At 38.6% G+C, this 23263-nt stretch overlaps 1 protein-coding gene across 20 annotated transcripts in view; it reads right to left on the bottom strand.

Annotated features, from left to right (window-relative positions):
• DOCK9 (dedicator of cytokinesis 9) overlaps positions 1 to 23263 on the bottom strand; it is a 135962-nt gene that overhangs the window by 55168 nt on the left and 57531 nt on the right. For 18 of the 20 annotated variants that reach the window (XM_077927702.1, XM_077927691.1, XM_077927694.1 and 15 more), the window contains 7 exons: positions 11083 to 11199; positions 6739 to 6828; positions 5771 to 5853; positions 4533 to 4602; positions 3355 to 3450; positions 2605 to 2739; positions 279 to 453 (listed from right to left, as the gene is read on the bottom strand). In XM_077927702.1, coding sequence (XP_077783828.1) covers positions 279 to 453; positions 2605 to 2739; positions 3355 to 3450; positions 4533 to 4602; positions 5771 to 5853; positions 6739 to 6828; positions 11083 to 11112 — 679 coding nt within the window. In that variant the 5' untranslated portion in view covers positions 11113 to 11199. Of the gene's footprint in view, positions 1 to 278; positions 454 to 2604; positions 2740 to 3354; positions 3451 to 4532; positions 4603 to 5770; positions 5854 to 6738; positions 6829 to 11082; positions 11200 to 21330; positions 21592 to 23263 lie in introns of those variants that run through there. The other 2 variants (XM_077927693.1, XM_028728251.2) reach the window with 2 other exon arrangements.

Below are 23263 nucleotides of genomic sequence, written 5' to 3'. Positions count from 1 at the left end.
CCCAAATCTAAAGGAAAAATGGTCCAACCTAAGAAACCTGCCACTCCTGCAAATGCAAGAAGACAACTGGGGCTTTAGTGGAAGGGGTAATCCCTTCAAGAATGTTGATGTTAGCTAGCAGCTGCACAAAGAAACAAAGTACCGGTATTTCATGCAGTGACTGAATAAAGTGAAGTGTGTAGTTACTATATTGTATTTAGTAGCCACAAATCCTTACAAATCTTTATATTAGTGCATCACATTTTCTAAATTACTGAGCAAATGTAACTCGCATTTACCCTCATGGGAGTCTCCATTTCTTTTTTCTTGCATTGCAGCTTCAAAATTTAATTGGAGAATTTTGTTTAGAGTTGCAATCCATTCTTCCATTTCTACTTCACTGTCTGCTGCAAGAAGATAGCTACTCTTGTCTTGCATTTTAAGCTCAAAGGCAAAACGCCGGACTTTGTTGTTCTGCAATATAATAAAGGCTATTAACATGTTACCTGCAATGGATTTATTTATTTATTTTTGTCATCTGAGGTCATCACACATATATAAGCATTGGGCAAATGTAACTATTGGAAGTGGAGAAAAGTATCATGCATAAACATGTTCAAATAAATCCCTGGAGCTTGCAGAACTTGTTAACTTTTTGAAGCCCTTTTTTATTGCTTTTTCTTGGCAAGTGGGAAAGAGATTCTAGCTTCACATTCACAGAATTAAATCTAAGCATATGTTTTAGGCACGGTGTAAATTTTGGTGTGTAGCTCTAAACATATAACAATCAAAACAAATATGAAATGTGTAGATATAGGACGATGTTGAGCCAATATAAGAATTGTTTTTAGGTTAAATTATTGTATGAATTGTTTTATAATAGTAAGATAAATAACTAATTTATTTAAAATATATATTATCTGTGTGCTTGCCTCTGAACATTTTGGAAGGAAATGGAGAAGAAAAGAAGAGGGGAAGCAGCTATTTTCTTCAAGCAAGTGACAGGCTTCATTTGAAAATCTTAACTTTTATAGTCCTTACAACTCAATAAAAATTACTGCACTGTGGACACCATGATTAAGAGTAGATTTAATGAATTGTGGGCCATTGGCAACGTTTCCCAAATGTGTTGCTGTAGCTCATATTGTACTGTGGAGAAGGGACTTGAAATACAGGAAATAGGAGAATCTAGAGTGCCAAAAAGATGTAGGTCAGAAGAGGTCTCTAAAGCAATGGACTATGAATCAACTATGTAAGCAGTGAAGGGACCTAGCAACTGTCTGGAGTGGAGAAAATTATTGTGGATCCCAAAGAAGCAAGTCCCCAGACATTGAAATTTATGATATGGAGTAGCCATCATGGTGCCCTTCAGGTGCACCAACCCACGCCAGCAAGACCAGCCATTAGGAATGTTGGGAGATGTAGTCAAACAACACCTAGAGAGCCACAACTTCTCTTTAGGATTCAAAGGTGTAAATGTCAGCTCTTTTTAAAGTTCTGTGATTGAGCTATGTTGCAAACTTTCACACAGATAAAGAACTGGAAATAGTAACCAACTTTATCATTTGGGGAGGAATACTTACGACTATTTTCTTTTAACCCTAAGAAAAAATTTCACACATAGGACTATTTATAAATGCATGAATGCATGCACACATACATAAATATTGATTTCTGATGCAGGTCTACAAAATCTGTAAACTACCATACTACAAAATATAAGCAAAAGATGTTTATTGCTGCAAAAAATTTGTAATAATGTATGATTGCCATTATGACTGAAATGCAATAATCACTAGGAGAGATCCAAGAACCCAATTGTTTCCAAGTTTGTTCCATCAGAACAAGTCCATAGTGTTCTTTGAGCAGAACACAGATGCAAGCAGCCCATTTTTGGCATTTGTTACTGGCAAGATTTAGACTTGGAGTTTACGTTATGTTTTGCTTCAAAGGGTTGGGGTTTTTTTTATAAAAAGAAGTTAATATCGGAAAGGTCAAGTGAAAACATTTGGGAGTACAGCTATGAATGTGATGAAGCTCCTACAACTGAAATCCCACACAAGAAGTTATGCAAAACATTTTACAGTCATATTGCAGCACTGTTTGTGCTTCTATTAGATCTTCATGCAATCTTAAATTCCATTCTGTGATTTATTTATTTTTCTATTCTTAACTCCAGAGACATAAAACTTAAGTTAGCAGATAATCACAAATAATCAGTTGACAGCAGCAACCAACATAACACTTAGTGGCAATATTTCTGGATTGTTTTATATAAAAACAGAGCACTCTTTGAAAATCTTGATATGAACTGTGCTATCATTACTGATTTTTTAAACATAAAAAAAATGCACACATTATTTTAGACTATTTGCTCACTAAAAGCACAGAAACACTATGTTTACCTAAATCATCCCTATTATTCAATATGCGCTGAGGGAGCAATCGTGTATATTCAAAAGTAAGACAGTGTGTTTAACGAGGTAAACATCCTACTATATTTATGACTGCCACCTAAACCTATTTATCCACTCCAAAAGTACTGAAGAGAGACAAAAGGAACATATAGATTTAAGTTTGTACAATACTTAAACAACATATTAAACAGTATAATTCTCTACTTACCTGGACCACTCCCATGCAGGAATCCAAAAATATTGACCCTTTTGGTTCTTTTGATATTTTCTCATCTTTGTAGAAATTTAGGTTATATGATCCATCACCAAGTTGGAGTAGATGAAAAAATCTTCTTTTGAATGACTAGTTATGAAAAAGTAGTCACATGAAAAATATGAAACTAACAAAACACACACAAAAGCACTCAATTTCCATACACCATAATCCAGAGTTTGGATTTTATATCCTGCCTTTCACCACCCTTCAGAAGTCTCAAAGCGGCTAACATTCTCCTTTCCCTTCCTCCCCCACAACAGACACTCTGTGAGGTGAGTGGGGCTGAGAGACTTCAAAGAAGTGTGACTAGCCCAAGGTCACCCAGCAGCTGCATGTGGAGGAGCGGAGACGCGAACCCGGTTCCCCAGATTACGATACTACTGCTCTTAACCACTACACCACACTGGCTCCCCACTATCCAAATACCCTATTAGGAACATGCAAGGGCTTGCAAGCCCCCAAACAGGAACAGGCATAGTGCCTGGCCCAAAAGCAGCTTCAGAAACATCCTGTAGCATTGTGAAGAGTGGTTGTCAGAGGAGAAAGTGAAAATGCACTTTCACAGATCTTTAGTAGGGAGTTCTTTGGATTTCAAACCCAACGCTACAATGCACTACACACGCTGAAGTGCTGTTGAAATCAATAATATTGACAATGTGCAACTGTGTGCACTGAAAGTCTAGCAGAAGAGATAAAACCTACCCGCATAGTAACACTGATAGCACTGTTCATGTTGCCTTTGTATAGCCATCCTTGTTTTGTAATTCCTCCCTTCTGAGATCCTAGAGAGGCTGCATCCTGGGGTTTGTTTGTTTTTTAAAAAGAAAAGGCTACAATAAGACAGTGATACATATTTGGGTCCTTTATCATGAGCTGCTGGTTCTATATATACAGTGGTACCTCGGAAGTCAAATGGAATCTGTTCTGAAGTCCATTTGACTTCCAAAACATTCGGAAACCAAGGCATGGCTTCCAATTGGCTGCAGGAAGCTCCTGCCGCCAATCGGAAGCCGCAGAGGACGTTTGGGTTCCAAAGAACATTCGCAAACCGGAACACTCACTTCCAGGTTTGCATTGTTCGGGAGCCAAAATTTTCGACTTGCAAGGCATTCGGGATGCAAGGCACAACTGTACTAGAGATCGATAAATAAGTTCATTTTAGTTACTTTCCGTTTCTCATTTTTCCAACCTTAAATTCAATTCACATTTCTACATCTTTGAGGGCCCTATTAACTTGTCTGCCAATTGTAGTCAACAGTTTGATGTTACTGTCGTAGATCAAGATTGCATCAGCTTTAACATATGTTTCCTTGAGGGAATAAGGCAGGATATGAGAATAAAGAATTAATTTACAAACTCTGAATGTACCTCATATCACGCCATCTGTTAAATCAAGAAGACAATGCCCTAACTAATTACACAATAATTTTATAACAGAAAGTGACTTTCTGGTTCCTGTAGGTCAGGTCATTTCCCGATCAAAGTTGCACACAGGTCATGTTTTCAAATGTCTTTTGAATCAAGCAAAAACTACTTAATGCTGATAGGTTGTGCCAATGGCCATGTTAGATTATTATTTAAAATTTTGTTTGTTTCACATTTAACTACTGAGATTTAATGACACTTTCTCTAGTTTTGAGTTAGAGAGACATGGCCTGAGAGAATTTCCACCAGAGTTACAGTGAAGTCAGCAGGAGCTGACAATAGCGCTAGGTTTATTGAGCTGCCAGATATGCACCACAAACTAAAAACTGTGTTTAGATGGAGATTTTACACATCTCTGATAACCATCTGACACTCTACCATGCTAGAATATCTGAATAATTATTACATTACAAGAGTTTAAACTGACAAGTTGAAAGCAGAAGTCATATGCTTACCTCATCCTTATCTGCTTCTTCATCAACTTCATAAACATGAACTGGAAGTTTATCTAATTTGGTCCCTTTGCTAAGAAAAAAAGAATACCACATCCCACAATAATCAGTTCAGGATCACTAGAGTAATGAATGGTCAATGCATATATGCACAGTAAAATAGAGATGTATACTTGAAAGAACATATATTATTAGTTTGCCTAAATGGAAGTAAAAGTAGTGGGGCTTTTTGTGGGGGCAGTGGCAGGTGAGACACTGTGCATGGTGTTAGCCTTTCAGGTTCAGCACAATTGTATCTTATTAGAAAATGGTACTCTATTTCTCTTCAAAAAATATATTTAAAAAAGTTCCTATTTGCTAAGAAACCATTAAAAGTAACTTTTCTTCAAGCTGCAATGATCCTAATTATGGCAGAAAAGACAAGGTGTTTGGGGCATACTCACACATATCACATTCACCCCTTCCCATGTTTACTGGGGTTTTGCATTATTTGGCACATTCTATGCTTTTTAATAAAAGTTAACAACAAGTATGTCCTCTCAAAGGAGAATTTGTTGTCTTCTAAAAAATGTTTGCCTCTCCAATCAATCCCATTTTGTAGTACCTCCTAAGTAACAAGTTGCTATTTTCAGAGGTGCACTGTAAAGGTAAAAATGAAACTAAGACATTTATAATTAACATTCCTTACAGCATTCCCACCCATAGCAACTTCAGATACAACATATGGCGGTACAACAAAGTAGCATAAGAGCCCAATGACTCCTGTGTTTTGCATTGTTTCCAATGAAATATGTAAGTTGTACCTACATCTGGAACTCAGGGGTCTCAAGCCCCTTTCAGTAGTTCCAAAGAAGACGTACCAAACATGTTTAGGGCATGCAGGATTTTTCTTTCAACAGGCCTATAAATCTCCCTGTGATGTAAAATCTTGAAGAAACAGGGTTCCCAGTCATAGGCAGAAGTGCCTAACAAAGTATGTTTGGGACATTGTGAGCATATAAGGAAGCACACGGATACAGCCTACTACTACAGTGCTACTCTGTGTTCATTGAAGGACCTCTTGAATATCCGAAGGGGGCAAGGAGGAGAGGCAAAACTATTTCAAACATTACATAAACAACACAAAGATAAGGAATTGTCACTCACCAAATCACCCACACAGCCTCAGATTAGTTATCCAAAGTTTACAAAAATCTTATTGCAAGTACAAAGGTAGTATAATCCTAGAAAACCCTACTCACTTTGGAAGCTGTCGAAACTCTCCTGAGTAATCTTCATATTTATAATTGACAACATGCCAGTCCGAGTTATATGTTTTAATGCACTGCAAATAAGGACAAAACATATAACTTTGAGTGAGATTCTTTATAGAACAGTGTGATTTTCTTAGCAGTGCGAGTTTCTTTTTATTTATATTGTTGCTTTTAAAACTATCAGTTAAATTTTTTGATAAGATTTGTTATTAGTGAAAAAGCATTTCTCCCCATTAAATAAGGATACTGTAGTAAGAAAAAGTATAAAAATAAAAATGCACCCATATACTGTATAAAATTTATCGCAATTAATATTACTGAATATCCGTCTGAATATACAACTAGCTTGTTCTGCTGCTAATCTGGCTAAAATTGCAGTAAAGCCTTTTCAACCCTCGATCAGAGGAAGTACATTTTTACTCCACCCATGCTCTGCTAACATAACAATTCTCATTTATTTTCGCTTCAGCACTAGCTTTTCTTGCATGTTGGTCAAAGTCGTAATAAAAACCAAGGCTATGCTAGCAACTAATTTTTCATAAAGGTTAATTTAGTAGCTGCCCTTGAAAGTCCTATAGTGAAATAATACAACTATATAAACCATACAATTCTCAACTTGTAAAAAGTACTGACATTCACAACTGTGAAAATAACACATGTATGAACAGACTAGAATGGGAAGCAGAACAGTCAGCAGAACAGATAGCCAGAATGTCTTTACCACTTCAGAGAACACACTAAAAAGTGAGAGCTTTTCAAAACTCTTCTTAAAACTCCAAGAGGCATCAACAAAACTACATGTCTTCTATTCCAGCTAGCTGGACCCCTGAACAGAACCATTCCTTTTAGGGTTGATAACTATGTAACAACATTTTGCTGCATGTTCTACTTGCTACAACATAAAATTAAAAATACAAAGGATGGAAATCAAGTAGCAAATACACTAGAAGCATTACCTCTTTAACAAATAAACTCTGAGCTTCTTTCTCTGCATTATCAGGAATTGTAGAGCATACATATCGATGTTGTCGTTTCAGTACTGCTGTCTTTAGTGAGAGATCAAAGTATAATTAATTGCAAATAGTTTTCATTTGTATTTATAAGTGCTAATTACATTCTCCAGTGCAATTCTATCAAGGTCTAAGACCAAGCACCGCTGAGTTCCATGCGGCTTACTCCCAAATAAATATGGCAAGAACTGCAACTGAAATCAATATAAAATTCAACTAAAATGATTTCTAAAATCAAATAGCTCACAAGGAAAGGTATGTTCTTCATCAATTTGTTACTTCATATTTTTTTTGGAATTATATGTAAAATAGCAAAATACACACTATGGAAATAAATTGTCATTATGGTATTATTATAAATTACATTTCTATCCCACCTTTTTCTCCAAGGAGATCACGGTGGTGTACACTCCCCTCCTCATTTAATACCTACAATAATGCTGTAAGGTAGGTTAGGCTGAGAGGCACAACTGGTCCAAGGTCACCTAGTGAGCTTCAACGCCAAGGGGAGATTTGAACCATGGTCTCCCAAGTCCTAGTCCAACCACTACACCACACTTCATAACTAACACATTTTTATTGTAGCCTGGATTTTGTTAGTTTAGTCATCATACATATCATTCTGAGAGAGGGCTCTGTCCCTTAGTGCTCACAATCCTGTTTTTGAAATACGAAAAAAAGCCAAGAGAAATTGTCCCAGTTTTCCCCCACCTCTCTTATCTCAGATTCAAATTTTTAAGCATCTTTTTTCTACCGTTGTTAAGGCTTTGTATGAGTTAACAAAGCTGAAGACTAATTTTCACAAGAGTGTAGACTGGCTGGAAGTTTAACTGACCAGAGAGACAAGGAACCTCATCCTGATTTGCTGCCTGAGACAAAACGGAAAAGTGTTTTGCTTCACCCAGCCACTACCGCTACTGCCACTGCTCGCCCCTGCTGAAGCCCTCTCCCTTCAGAGAAGCAGTGGCAGCAGCAAGAGCTCACTAGAACCCATTGCTGGTGCTGGTTCTCCTCACTTCTCTCATAGCAGCTTCTCCTCTTCAATTCCACAAACCTATGTTTTGTCTGTCTGTTGGGGTCAACAGAGGGATGGCCTTCATTTTCTTTCACTGAGTGCAGATGAAAAATGCCCTCTCCTAAGTCATCACCCCATTTGGGGGCAGCAAATTTGGGGAAATATTTTGGAACTACTCCTGGGAGTGAAGGTTAATTTGTATTTAAGCTTCAGGGAGCTTTCCTCATTTGCTTTAAAAAGAAAAAGAAAAAAAAACAACAATCTTACTTTGCCCTCACAAGATGTGGTGGACTGTTACAGGACTATGTTATGACATATAGCACTGGAAGAGGGAATAGCAGCTGACAGAAAAGCAATTTAAAGAAAGAGAAAGCTGTAGTTGCTACTGAGAGGGCCCCTCCCTCCCAAAATTATGGGGAGTTACCCCAAAAATATTCTGTAAGGGAAAATCAGCCCCCACTTTTGCCTATCCCAAATTCAAACTGAAAGAACTTTTTGTCTCAGCTCTACTTTTAGTCAAAATAATTCTTTCCTCCCCTAAATCAAACCTCCCCTGGCATGTCCTATTTCCCCCTCCTCCCATCAGTCTATGCCTGAACTATGAGACTCATGCCTCTCCTATCTTTCTACACCACAATAATCCCTCATCTACAAATCTTCATATACATAACTTCACTCAAACAAAGGATCCCCAAGTGATTTGCCTCTTTTGATGTAATAGTCCTCTGACTCTCTCCATAGCTATTAGCAATGGAGTATTACATTACATATTATATGGAGTACAATAACATAGTATGGCTACTACTGTATTACAAATCAAATTGTGCATCAGAAAGTCAGTTCTGTGGCAGAACTGGTAGTTTAATTTGTTTTGTAAAGTACATTATGCGTATTAACTTTGATGTCTTCCCAATAATTCTTATCAAGATTATGGCCTACACTCTAGGATGGTTTTAAACTTATTTGGAGTCTTACTGGATTGCTAACAAATCCCAAGATGTTTAACTTTCTTTGAGCCACATATACATTTGCTATTGTTTGCAGTCACACCTGTTTCCTGCATTCAATACTGGTCTTTCCATGGATACTCAACATACTTCTTCCTTTGTTCTGCTAAAAATAGTATTATCCAAACAGAGATAAACGTAGTTCAAACCCTTTAAAGAAGGAGGGCATCCTTCTTTAAAACAAAGGCCATTTACCAAGAAGAAAAAGAAAAAAGTAACATGCTCATATCCAGAAAAAATACCAGCATTCCATGAATTAAATCCAGTATTTATATCAAACATTTAAGGCAAATATTAACAAAAAAATCACTCATTTTACTTTGCATCAGGATACATGGGGCTTCAACAAGAAATAGAGAAATCTCACAGCCAGAACCGTGATCATTTTCTTAAAGGAGTTTAATGAATAGTAAAACCCCAGTAGATCCTACAAGTCTCAAGAAGATACAGCAAACACATGAAGCAGGTCTGCCATGCTATGTTACATGTTCATTTTTTGCACCATCTCTGTCAAAATGGTTACATACCAGTTTAAGTTACTTCCATGATAGCTGGAGAGCCTTCAGAATAGTTTTTGCTGTGTGTTTTTTAAAACAATGTTACCATGCCACAGCCAGTTATAGTGGTCAATCCCAGAGCAGTTAAAATACTTTCACATGGCTGCAGTAAGAAATCCAAGTCTTCTTGTGAGACAAACTAACACCGCTGGTTGTTTTTTTATGCTAGCTGTACAACCAGGTTTTAAGTAGTGGATGGAAGACTCTATATCCAGGGTGGGAACATCTGGCCCAAGTGACAAAAGAAGTTGTCCAAGCCTCTCTATCTTGCCCTTGGGATTCTTCCCAAACTACACACTCTTTCTAACCACCTCTGATTCTGCCCTCTCGTCCTGCATTGCAACCTCCTTGAGTGTTTTTGACTGGCTGGAATATGTCCTTGAACTCTGATGATGCATTTTGCTTGCCTTGACTGGGGACAGAGACGGATGCATGAGTTTGTGTAGAGAACAGCGTACTATATAAAGGGGGGAAATTCATTTTTTGCTCCACATACTTTTGCCTCTGTGTGCACCACTGGTGTGTGTGGCCCCTAGAAAATTGCTGATAAGGAAATGTGGCCCTCAGACTAAAAAAGGTTCCCCGCCACTGCTCCACATACCATCTTTTGTGGTGAGGTGAAGGAAGAAGAAGTCACTGAAGAAATGCACACAATTAAGTTAACCTTATTCTTGAAGCAGAATATTTGTTTATGTATATTTTTAAATAAAGAACTCTGTCTTGGGGGGAAATAACTCCTATAGATACACTGAGGTGATTAAACATAGTAAATTTCATAGTTTACATTTCCTTTTTTATTTAAAAATTGTATTCTATTTCTCTTTCAAAAAAGAACTCCAAAATTGATAAGTTAATCAAATTAATAACCGATACAAAATACAATAAAATCAATAAGAGTTTTATAACAAAAAAATATGAACATGACCAAAGCCACAGAAGCAAACAAAAATGAAAGACACAAAAAAGACAGTGGGGAAATCAGCTACACAGCCATTTGCCAAAAGCCAAGTTGTGCAATCTCAAAGACCCTGCCTTAACAGCCAAGATGTCACTGTATGGCAAAACCACACAGTGATGGGAGGTACATCAGCATCCCTAAGGGCAGCTAGATTCCATGACTGAGAATCTGTACCTGCCTGCACATCAGACACACACAGCAAGACACAGAACCTCAGGTGTTGATCTGAGCATGCAGACACAAATGTACAAGGAGTCACTCAATTAAAAAAAAATGTTTTTTAAGATTAGGACCAAGACATTGAACAGAGTCTGGAGGCAAGCAACTAAGCAGCACAGAAGAAACAATAGCCTTGTTTCTTCATAATGGTAAATCATATTTACCATATTTCTAATTTAAAAGTACTAAAAGAGATATCTCTCTCTCTCTCTCTCTCTTTCTGTGTGTGTGTATTACACATATATACACGTACACTGTGTGGTGTGTATGTGTGTATACACACACACACACATAAATATATATATATATATATATATATATATATACACATACACACACACACACATACACACACACACACACACACACACACACACACACACACATCTTTACACACATATACCTAGAGGGAGGGGAAGCAATAGTAACCAGTAAAATCAGTTAGGTTATAGGCTGAATCTAAGTTTAAAGGAAATAGCATTTGACAAGGTAATACACAATAACTTTTGTTAGTGTTGGAATTAAAGACGCTACCTGGAAGTCATCATAAGGGAAAAGCAGCATCTCACGCAAGGCATCATTGAGGATTTGAGTTTTCTTTTGAACAATGACATTTTCATAGTCTATTGGTTCAATGAGCTTTGGTTTTGCCTAAAAAGAAATAGAAATATTTAAGTTATTAGATAACACAAATTTATTTATAAATATACTTATGTGGATTTATATATACCCATGGGCTACTGCAGCACAATTCTACACATTAAGCTCCATTTAAAGTTTGTATAGGATTGCAGACTTAATAAAGTTAGAATACCATAGAAACAGAGTTTGAACTGAACTACAGATAACAAAGTGTTTGTATAAAAAACAATATAGCCAACATGTATGGAGAAATGGCTGTACACAATGGAGACACAAGTCAAGTTTTACTTAAGTTCAAAATGCTTAACAAATTATGCAGGTTTATTTATATAAAGCAATCCATTCCTTTTAATCAGCACAGTATTATGTCATTAAGCTGATGCTTCACTTTATCTAATAGCTGCATTATTTTAAGGTATTCTCCTAGTTTACAAATGAGATATTTTACTCTTATCACTGAATATTGTGCAGCCTTTCTTAACACAAGGCAAGCACCTCTAGTATATTTTACTGCAATTAAGCAACCTGATTCTAATGGCTTGGAAATAACTGTAATAACACTATCTAATCCAACTATCTATCCATTATACATACGTACAATTTAAGCAAAATTACTCTACAGAACATAGATAAAGAAACTATGCCAATTATTGCCCAACTCCAAGTGAGCAACTGATTATTTTTAAAGAATCTCTGAACAAAAGAACCAAAAAAACCTTTTGGATCATGGATCCAGGTAAACCTCTAGCTGAAACTGTGAATACTAATTATGCTGCAATAGAACACTTTACATGTCTTGATAAGGTTTTTATTGCTATCTAGAAAGGCTCTAGTTGTGTAAATACCATGGAAGGAAGCTTGCAGAAAATAGTACGAGAATGGTTTAAGTTCACTTTTTTTGCTTGAATTCCCATAAAGTATTTTTCTTCTGAATGCTCCTTTTACTGGAAAATATGTAAACTTTCTCTGTATCAGCAACACTATGTGGAAATTTACCAATATTTAACAATTACATGAAGTAAATTAAGGCAAATCAGAAGACTTTTTATCAAAGATCATTTTTTTCAGAGGAAGATACAGCATATGTTAAGATTTTCTTCGAAAAAGGCTTCTTTGGAGACACACTGATCTGCACACAGGTTAGTCAAATTTAATTCAGATTTTCTAATATCTACCACATGGGAACATTCCTGTTAAATAAAACGTCATATTGGATGGAGTTCAAAAGAACAAAATGTTATATTTGGAAAGAAACACTATCAAAGGAGAGGCTAGAGAACTGGGAGTGTGCAACTAAGTTTTAGTTTTTGTTTTTTTACAGAGAACACAATACATTATCACAAAAAAGAAAAGTATGCTTTAATTGTTTGTATAGCGGAGCATACTTAGTTCAAAGAATAATAAGAACACCCACATGCAAAAGAATAGGCAAACTTAACTTCAAAAGTAAACGTAGAAACTCTTGACGACATAATAAAATAGACCAAACCCTAAAGAAATACAAGGCGCACACACACACACACACACACACACAGTTTTTCTGGTTGAAATACAACTTGACCATAATATCCCACTTGTTACTCAACAGCTAGATAACTAAATCATTACATCTCTAGTTATACAGACATATTTTCGCCAAAACCACCAGCAAAATCTAATGATTTCTGCAAATGAACAAATCAGAATGAGACTTATTAAAGCAGTTGACCATTGCCAATGAATGTGAAAGATAAATTCCTTTAATCAAGGAACACTGATTAAAAAGAACATAAAGGTAACTGATCTTACTCTGAGAAAGACGTACTGCAGAAAAGTATTAAAACTTTAACAGACACGATATAGCTACCCATCTAGGTTCTATTAGAAACAGATTGCCGTGACATAGGTATTTCACACAACTGTATGTGAAAGCAATAACCGCATATGATAGCAAACCAGAAATGTTTTTACTGTGCTATATAGGAATAAATAACTTTTATGTGTTTTATTTATTTATTTATTTATTTAAATATTTCTATACCACTGTATCATAAAAAACATGAAAGCAGTTTACAATAAAATCTATATAAAATACAACACATACACATTTAAAATCAGTGACCATCAATTTTCTTAATTGCCTGCATAAGCCAGGTGGCAGATTTTAAATGCTGGAATGTGTACAGTTAAGAGTTGCAGCAAATTTTCTGCCTTGCTTCTAAGACAGAACCATGAAGGACTCCAGAGACATTTTCCCAAAGGAGTATTGTAGACACAAGTTTACTTAGTATCTTCATTTTTCTCTCAGTGTTTGAAACAGCAACAGCACGGCGCAAAGGAGTAAAACACAATAGAAGCCATTTGGATTGAACATTCTAGTACTAGGACACAGAACAACTTTGACTTGAGTTTTTGAGCCAATAAAAGCCAATAAATCTGTGGATGAGCTATTTTTGTTTACTCCTAAGCTAAATTTAATTCAGAATCTTTTTCAAAGGAAATTGTTTCTCAATTTAACAGTATTGCTGCTAAATTTGTTTCTGGTTTTAAATAATTAAAAGGTAAAGGTACCTCTGCCTGTACGGGCCAGTCTTGCCAGACTCTGGGGTTGTGCGCCCATCTCACTCAAGAGGCCGAGGGCCAGCGCTGTCCGGAGACACTTCCGGGTCACGTGGCCAGCGTGACATCGCTGCTCTGGCAAGCCAGAGCCGCACACGGAAACGCCGTTTACCTTCCCGCTAGAAAGCGGTCCCTATTTATCTACTTGCACCCGGGGGTGCTTTCGAACTGCTAGGTTGGCAGGCGCTGGGACCAAACAACGGGAGCGCACCCCGCCGCGGGGATTCGAATCGCCGACCTTTCGATCGGCAAGCCCTAGGCGCTGAGGCTTTTACCCACAGCGCCACCCGCGTCCCATTTAAATAATTAGCCAGCCTTATAAACAGAAGATGGAAAAGGCAGCAGCAGAGCAAGCCGATCAGGCGCCTGGGGGTGGTCGCGTGCCCTGCGCCCGAGAGTGGGGCCAACCACCCATGGAGCAGGGCCAGCCGGGGCAGGACATTCTGCGGGGCCTCCGGAGTCTACCTGCCTCCTCCCACTCTGCTGCCCTACAGCTGAGGGGGAGGCAGCGGGCGGACCATTTGGCAGAGCGGAGCCCAGGCACGCTCAAGCCCCATGTGTCTCCCAGGAGAGACGAGTGGCTCGGGCGCGCTGCAGGCCCCCCGAGTGCCGCCTGGCATTTTGTCACTGCCCTCAATGGTGACACCCAGGGCAACAGCCCCCACTGCACCCCCCTTCCTCCACCCCTGAGAAAGGACACTACATGGAGCTCAATGATAGCATCTCTCTTCTAGCTGAGATCCAATCACACCCCTTCATGTCAATTAGTTCCATTAGGTGCTACTAACAAATACTAGTTCTTCGTTAATCTCAAAAGGGAAACAAGCTACCTAAAGAATCTGTTACCCTTGTGCATAAACTGCTAACCATAACAGTTATTTCCTCCACCAAAGAAAATATACACGAACAAATGGAAGAGCTAGATTCTGTAATTTGTACTTTTCACACCACTGTTTAGATTAATGATACTATGGGGTGGGGAAATAATGACTATTAATCCATGATCAAATACAGTGGTACCTCGGGTTACAGACGCTTCAGGTTACAGACTCCGCTAACCCAGAAATAGTACCTCGGGTTAAGAACTTTGCTTCAGGATGAGAACAGAAATCGCGCTCCGGGGCGTGGCAGCAGCAGAAGGCCCCACTAGCTAAAGTGGTGCTTCAGGTTAAGAACTGTTTCAGGTTAAGAACGGACCTCCAGAACGAATTAATTACTTAACCCGTGGTACCACTGTACCCACTTGTTACCACTGGGAAGCAGAATGATACTGAAGCTCTTTCACAAGTAGTGAAAGAGCTTCCAGTTGCATACATCCAGAGAATGCAATTCACATATGCAGATATCTTCCAGATCAGCCATACTACAGGTGCAGAAGCCAACTGTGGGGAGGGCTATGGGTGAACCAGTTAGTGCTGTGTCTCAGACACAGCTGCCTGTATGTGCACACTTGAACAAGTGCCATCTTTGTGCTCTCCTCACCAGTCTAATATGTAAACATGCGAGAGTCTTCACTCTAAAGCTTCATAATGCCAATCTGCAATAGGAGAAACACAACTAGAGGCACACCCTTCCCCTCTTTATACTCCTTCAACTGTGGATCAGCACTGTGTTAAGCTCCTGCTTCAATTCCAGTTGGCACTGTAAGAGAACAAGCCCATCTATGCAATGTTCCCTTGCTTGTGTGGTTCTCTGGACAAGGGCCCAGGTCTATTAGCAACACTAAGAAAGAACACTGGTTTTATGGTATCAGGTGGAAATATCTCCTACAAACACAGCTCAGACTATTGTTTTTAAATATGCTTCCTGAAATTCTATTTCCTGAAAGCTTCAAAATAAAGCATATCATGGAAAGTTTCCTATGAAAAAGGCATCTGGTGAGATTACAAGATACTGATAATAGCACGAAAAGTTCAAGCAAAGTATACGCACACAATGTAAATGAGAGGTTCAAGCCCCAATAAATACACATTTCCAATAGAAAAATAACTAATTAAAGCAGCTAGAAATATTACCGTTAAAGCCAAGCCTGGAAAAAGTTACAACCTCCTTCTTTCTTCCTCAGTGTGGACAGTTATATTCCAGATCTCTACCCACAACCAGTTTTGAACTCCTTTCCTCATTTACTTTACTATAAAATTTGTTGTTTGAATACAAGTAAAAGTTATTCTTCCCTATCATGACAATGTTTTAAGATTTAAGGCACTGTACATATTTACTTCTATGTTCTAGCAAAGTAGTTAATCTGTTGAAGAAAAAGCTAAGGTTTACGAATAACTGGGAGATTATTTGTTGTTTGTACTGACATGTGTTGATCCAACAAAATAGGATTATTTCCCCCTTTCATCTTGCAACCACATGTAGGTACACAATAAAATAAAGAATGTATTTCAAAGCCTATTGTCCCAGAATATTAATAAAGCAATAAACTGAAGCCAAATCCTGGTAAAATGGAGGCTCTGTGGGTGAATGGCTGTGCTGTTCTGGATATAGGTCAGTTACCTTTTCAGCATGGGGTTATACCACCTCTGAAGGAATATTTATATAGTCTAGGAGTACCTCTTGATCTGTAATTGTCAGTGGAGGCTCAAGTGGCCTCAGTGGCCGGGAGTAGTTACTGTAAGTTTTGGCTGGTGTGCCGACTACAGATATTCCTAGACATTGGTAACATTGGTAAAATCACAACTGAATTATTGCAATGAGTTCTATGTGGGACATAATACCTGTGCTGAGAAACTGTCAATAAGCTACTGGGCCAAACTTAATATTTTACTGTTTATATATAAAGCCCTGCTCGTGCACTGTGCTCATCTATGGGGGCCCTGCTTGTGGTGTCCCATGTACCAGAGGTTTGTTTCACAGTGACTCGAAGTCCTTCCACACAGAGTACCTGCCTTGTGGAATATATCGCCCATTGAAGTTAACCCAGCTATGAGATTGTACATATTTTGTGAGGTGCCAGAAACGCTCCTATTTCTACAGGCTTTACAGGAAGGATGAACTGACTCATGGGCAGTAACTGATTTCTCTTGGGATAACTGCTTTATTTGTTGTACTTTATTTGTTGTTGTAAGCTGCTTTGAAACCTGCGTGGTGGAAAGCAGGGTATGACCTTTAAACAAACAAATAGAAATGGTTGTAAAAACCACTGTGGTGTTTTGTAAGGTTTAGCAGTTTATAAATATAAATAAAACCACCATATAATGCCTACTAGCTATGATGGCTATGTTGTATTTCCACTGTCTTAAGTGGGAAGTGTTCATACACTCAGGTGCTGCTTGTGGTCTGGCTGGTCCTGTAAGAGCAAGATGCTAGACCAGATGGTCTTTTGGCTTGATCCAGTGAACCTGCTCTTATCTTCTTTTGAACAGCATGGATTACATTTGGCTCTAATGGACAAGATTCCTATCCTTTCTACCCTACCGAAACATATGGAAATCTACTAACCTTAGCCGCGGGGCCCTCGTTAAGACTGCATGCTATTCTTGAAACTAATGCCTTACACACCTATGCATAACCCTAACAATAATCATCTCATTTAAGAGAATATTCTGATATGTTTTCTAGAGTTCACATCCTCAGTAAGAGGAAGGATATTTCATCATTCTCAACAAAAGAATAGAGGACAACATATTGACTTTGGCACTACTTACAGTGACACACTTTCCAGGAAAGCAGATTCTCCCCTGTGCTCCCTCTTACAGATATTTTCCATTCTATAAACCATTGTCTAACAGGGAAAAAGTTATAGGCTACATACAATACTACCTCTAAAGCGATTATTTTTGGGCCTCAAGATGCTAGGAAATAACTTCACCCCTATAAAACACACACATTTGGAAGCACAAGCGCCACTCTTTAGATGTATTCAGAACTACATATTGTGACCTTTTGGGGTAAGTAGTGAACAGAGGTATTTGTAGCACAAGAAAAGGGCCTGCTGAAAAGTAATGAACCATGCCACCCCCCTGCCTGGAGAGCTACATTCCCTCTGGGTCTGTAAGGCTGCAGTTCAGCACTTGTACTATCATAAGAACATAAGACAAGCCAGTGACCTATCTAGTTTAGCATCCTGTTCTTGCAGTAGCCAACCAGATGCTTATGGGAAACCTGCAAGCATGACCTGAACTCAGACATACTCTGCCTTTCTACAGTTTCTATTAGCTGGTATTCAGATGCATACTACATCTGACATACTACATTCAGACTACATCTGAATCAGCACAATTGGTATTTTTTCCACACTGCATGTGCTAACTGGCTTATCAATGCCATAATTTCTGTATTATCAACTACTTTTGTGAATGGCCATTCTTAACAAGGTAATGACCACCATTTGTGATCACCACCATTTGTATTTTTCTATGTTTCATTTCCTTCTGTCCTCATCTTTACAATCCTACTCTGTATACATGTGCCTGAATTTGGAATCTGAGACCCATTCATGTGAAGTAAAGTCTGAAAGGTCTCAGTAGAGTCTGCATTTCTGCTCCTTCCTCACTACTTTGATTTGTACAAACCATACAAGAGAAGTTATGTAATTAAGGACTCAAAAGGGTATTGGTTAAAATAATTGTGTGTCCAATGTGGTAAAAGCATTTAAGCATTACTACTCTAACATGGGATGCGGGTGGGTAGGGATGCGGGTGGCGCTGTGGTGTAAACCACTGAGCCTTGGGCTTGCCGATCAGAAGGTCGGTGGTTCGAATCCCCGCAACGGGGTGAGCTCCCATTGCTCGGTCCCAGCTCCTGCCAACCTAGCAGTTCGAAAGCACATCAAAGTGCAAGTAGATAAATAGGTACAGCTCCGGCGGGAAGGTAAATGGCGTTTCCGTGCGCTGTTCTGGTTTTGCCAGAAGCGGCTTAGTCATGCTGGCCACATGACCCGGAAAAACTGTCTGTGGACAAACGTCGGCTCTCTCGGCCAGTAAAGTGAGATGAGTGCCGCAACCCCAGAGTCGTTCGCGACTGGACTTAACTGTCAGGGGTCCTTTTACTCTAACATGGATTACAGCAAGAAGGTGATCCAGTAAAGGAGCTGCAGAACTTGAAGAAAGAAGAGAGGGAAGCAAGATGTAGGAAAGCAGCATATACATTCCCCTTAGTTACACAATTAAAGACCAGTCTGTTCTGCCTCACCACCATGATTTCCCCACCCTACTGCAAAAACATGGTAAGCTATGAGCAAAGTATCTGGAGCATTCCTCTCTCCCTTCATGAAAAGCATGAATGGCAAAGAGGTAGGAGATAACGCAGTATTTCCGTACATGACTTATCCTTATCAAGCTTACTTTCATTTGGTAGGATTTAAGTATAAGTAGTTGTGTGGGCTTTTGCTAGCAGGTCCAATGAGTTGAATTCTGCCCTATAATTTTTCTAAGAAAATACACAAAGAAATAACACTACAGTACTCAACTTTCCACCTTAAACTCACATTTATTTATTTTTGTCAACCATAATGGACTGACTTTTCATGTTACTGTTTATAGTTTAGCACTACATGCACAATGAACCCATGTTCTGAAATTGGCTTGTTTAGAAATTGTGTGAGTGTGTTTTAAACAACAATTTTTGGTTCATGCATAATGCTGCAGCAGTCCTTCACCCAGTTACATGGGGACAGGATAGTCCCAAGGCTTTGCTTGGGTTCGTTCTAACTTATGTACATAGCATGAAGCAACAGCTTACTATTATGTTGAACAAGGATATTATTCTATGGCTAACAGAAATCCACCTTGCGATACGGTTTCATTTTTGATCTACCTTTAACCATTACAAAACATTCTGAAATTACATGTGAAAGGCAACAAGCCATACTTGTTTCCCCAGGTGGGAAACAGAAAGCCCTTCTTTTTACAACCGTAATTGGCATCTTCCCTGTGACCTAAATGCACAAGCATAATATGTAACTGAAACTTGCAGATCTCTCTACATAGTTCCCACTTCAATGTTACACAACAAATATGAAGTTATGAATGTTTCATCTCCCCCTTTAACTCATTTGAAATGTACAAAATAATTTCAATAACCAGCATGCAGAATAACTTCACTTTTAACATTTAATTTGTTTATAACATAAGGGTGAAAATGCAATGTGTCTAAATAAAGAAGCATTGCAAAAGAAGGGCTGAGAGAAAGAAAACTTGCTTAGAATATCTCTGATGAAAACCTGGATATTATTTAGAATATACACCCACTGATTACTAGTTTCTCAAAACAAGGGATGTGGCTCACTTCTCCATTCAATTCTGTTAGCAGTGTGCACTTCCTTTGGGGTCCACTCATGAGCTATTAAGACATGTCTCCTTTTCCATCCCCCACTGCCCTTCCCAAATACTTAGGAAAGTACAATGCATCCAAATACAAAATCCACAAGGATTTTACAGGAAGGATATTCAAAACAGAAGCAAGCAGGAATCTAGCACACTGCTCATTGCTTTCTCCTTAAAATGAATCTCTTTCTGGCAAAACATTTGCCGTGTTTATTTTATTTCTCCATGGAGAACATGCATGTTTAAAAATTGTCTAGCAGATATTAGCCATTTATATATTAACAAACAATACACCTAGGTCTAATGAAGAGTGCCTGCCAATTGGAACAATTGCTCACTTGCAGCTGTTTTGTTTTAACACAATGTTCTAGTTAATGTCTTGCCAAACAGCTGAAAGAACTAATTATCTGAGTGCAGAGTGTTGGTGGACCTCGCACACAATAAGGTCCAACCATACTTCCTTTGGTGTCACAACTCATGAGCTATTAAGTCATAACATTCTCATCCCCCCCCCAAAAAAACACCCCAAAACAAATGAAAACAATACATATCAAAATTAATGCAGATTTTACAAAAAGAGTACGCAACCAGAAACTTCTTGTACAACTATACAGGTCGCCTGTGGAACATAGAAGCTCATCAGTCACAAAGAGCATAATATTTTCAATGATTCCTCAGAAGTGCATTGCATGCCTTGCTCCCTCACCCCTGAATATAATCAAGCTCAACAAGAGGACTAGAATTCTCAGTCTGCACTTACAAAAAATGTTCCCCTTAAGAAGTGTACCGCAAGACAGCAAAAGCAACAATATCTGTACTGCACATTTCAAACACTCAAGTATTTTAAATGCACCCTACATTGAAAATTAAACTGGGGACAGCAGAACATTTGCTTCATCATATTATTTAAAATATCAAAGGATTAAGAGTTTCCACTTTAGATTGCTTATATTAATTTAAAATTAGGTAGCCGTTTAGAAAAGAAATTAGAAAGTGTTTTTACCAACTATAAAGAGAGACCAAATGTTTCATATAGAAATTAGTCACTGAAAGTCACACTAGCAGATTGCAACAGAACAGTGAACAGTAGAAGATGCAATTGTTTATCACAAAGAAAATTAAAAAACTTTACAAGACTTCAAGGATTTCTAAATAGAAATGTTTCTGCATAGCCTCTCTCCCTTTTACACACACACACACACACACACACACACACACACACAGAGAGAGAGAGAGAGAGAGAGAGAGAGAGAGAGAGAGATCACCTTACCAAAACTTCAAGTGGACTGTCCACTTCTGCCTCAGAACTTGCTGCGTTTGGGCACTTTTGTGGAGATTCTATAACCAGTTCCTTTTTCATATTTTTACTATTTGTTCTTGCCAGCATTCTTAACCAAAAGGTTTAACACAATTGTAGAATTCAGCAATTTTCTCTTCCAACAGCAGCATACCAGTGATCTCAAGGAAATGAAAGCTTCTTCCACCCTCAAGCTAGAAAGAAAACCAAGTATTTGTGCTACTCTGCAGCAGTCTGAGACAAGTTAGGGTGGGAATGCATGACATATGAAGGCCAACCCCTTGGGAGGGGGAGAAAAAGAGTGTGGGAGAAGAGAAGGCGGATCCCTTTCAGTGTTAGGAACAGAAAGCAATTTTTCCCATGAAATAAAGCTAGCAAATCTTACAGTTCAGTATTGTCATTTCAGTAGATTTTCAAAATTATTAACTTAAACCATGAAATTAATTACTAACTCAAGTCAAAGTTCTCTCAGTTAACACTGATGTTGATATGAAATAGCCAACTTTTCTCAGGAGCATGCAAAGAAAATTGTCTGAGCCTTTAATGTGGCACCTCTGCACTGATATTACTGAACTGAGCCACCCAAATATGTCTCTTTCTACAATATTTTGCAGAGTAAAGTATTGTGGCTACTGTGGGGAGAGGAAACAGTGTGGTCAAGTTTTAAAGAGGATGTGGGCAATATATGCATATCACAAAAGGTTCAGGGCAGCCACAAGATTACAGTAGGATGCAGAAGTGGCTTGTGGTGGGGTGTCGCACTCATCAGGATGGGGAGGGACAAGGTGGAGCTCAGGTCAGCAGAGTTCTGGTGATGGCTCTGCAAGCGTGTGCCCACCTGCAGAGCCGCAATTACCAATAGCTTCTACTGTGCCCCAACCCAGTAAACAACAAATAATTGTCCTGATAAAATTACAGACCTTTGTCGGGCTATGTAATAAAGTTTTATTTGACTGCTCTAAAAGATCGTACCACATTCTCCCATGAATGTTGGGTGGATTTCTGCCACAGTCTGAACAAATTATGTATTCAATAAACATTTGACATATGTTACTAGGAATAGGGATTGTGTTGACATATTAGTTTCCGATATCGAAAATTATGAGTTTACTTCATATCCTCCTTACCTTGCTTCAGAAGCGGAATTCATTCAACAGGAAGAAGAAGGATGTCACAGATAACCCTACCACTACCTGCTTGCTGTCTCCTCCCTCTCATACCCATTCATTTTCTTCTTATTCAGGGTCATATACCTTAGACAACTTCACCTCTCCTTCACCCCAGATTAGTCAATGGTCCTCTATTGAAGCTGATATAGGAATGGTTTCATACTGGTTCAGCAGCGCTATTAGCCTAGGCCTTGTCAACAGGTCTTCTAACTCTCAGCCTTGGTTCACCCCAGAAGTTAATGAACCAGTGATAAGTTTTCTGGACACAACCTGAGAGCAAAGCTTCAAGGACTCACCCCTGTTGCAGCCTAGCATCAGTTTTTGAAATGTAGATAGCCCTGCTTAGCTTGGTGCTGCAATAAGTCAGGTGGCCCAGGTATTTGAGACCAGAACCTCATTTTCTGCACCTAACTGTTCCAGCATTCAGCACCTGGAGGAAGCTGAAAGTTAAAAATAATATATTCTCTTTCTAGAGTGAAGTTAAATAGGCAATAAATAGATGTGGAATGTGGCACATGTGTATGCATGTGTGGAGACAGAAAGAAGGGGACACTTGCTGCACATCTTAGTGATGATGGTAGTGATGAACAACACAATCTACCACATTCTCCTGATCTTGCTTTCTAGCTTGTTTTAAAAGGTGTTTTCACTGATCTGGAAAACTGTAAAACAAAAACTATTTGATAATCCCTCTACCCATGTGGGTTCCCTTTCACCTTTCACCTCTATAGCTGCCA

This window comes from Podarcis muralis, chromosome 4 (genome assembly GCF_964188315.1).
Source record: "Podarcis muralis chromosome 4, rPodMur119.hap1.1, whole genome shotgun sequence".
NCBI classification, from domain to species: Eukaryota; Metazoa; Chordata; class Lepidosauria; order Squamata; family Lacertidae; genus Podarcis; species Podarcis muralis.
This window is presented reverse-complemented; position numbering and strand designations above follow the sequence as displayed.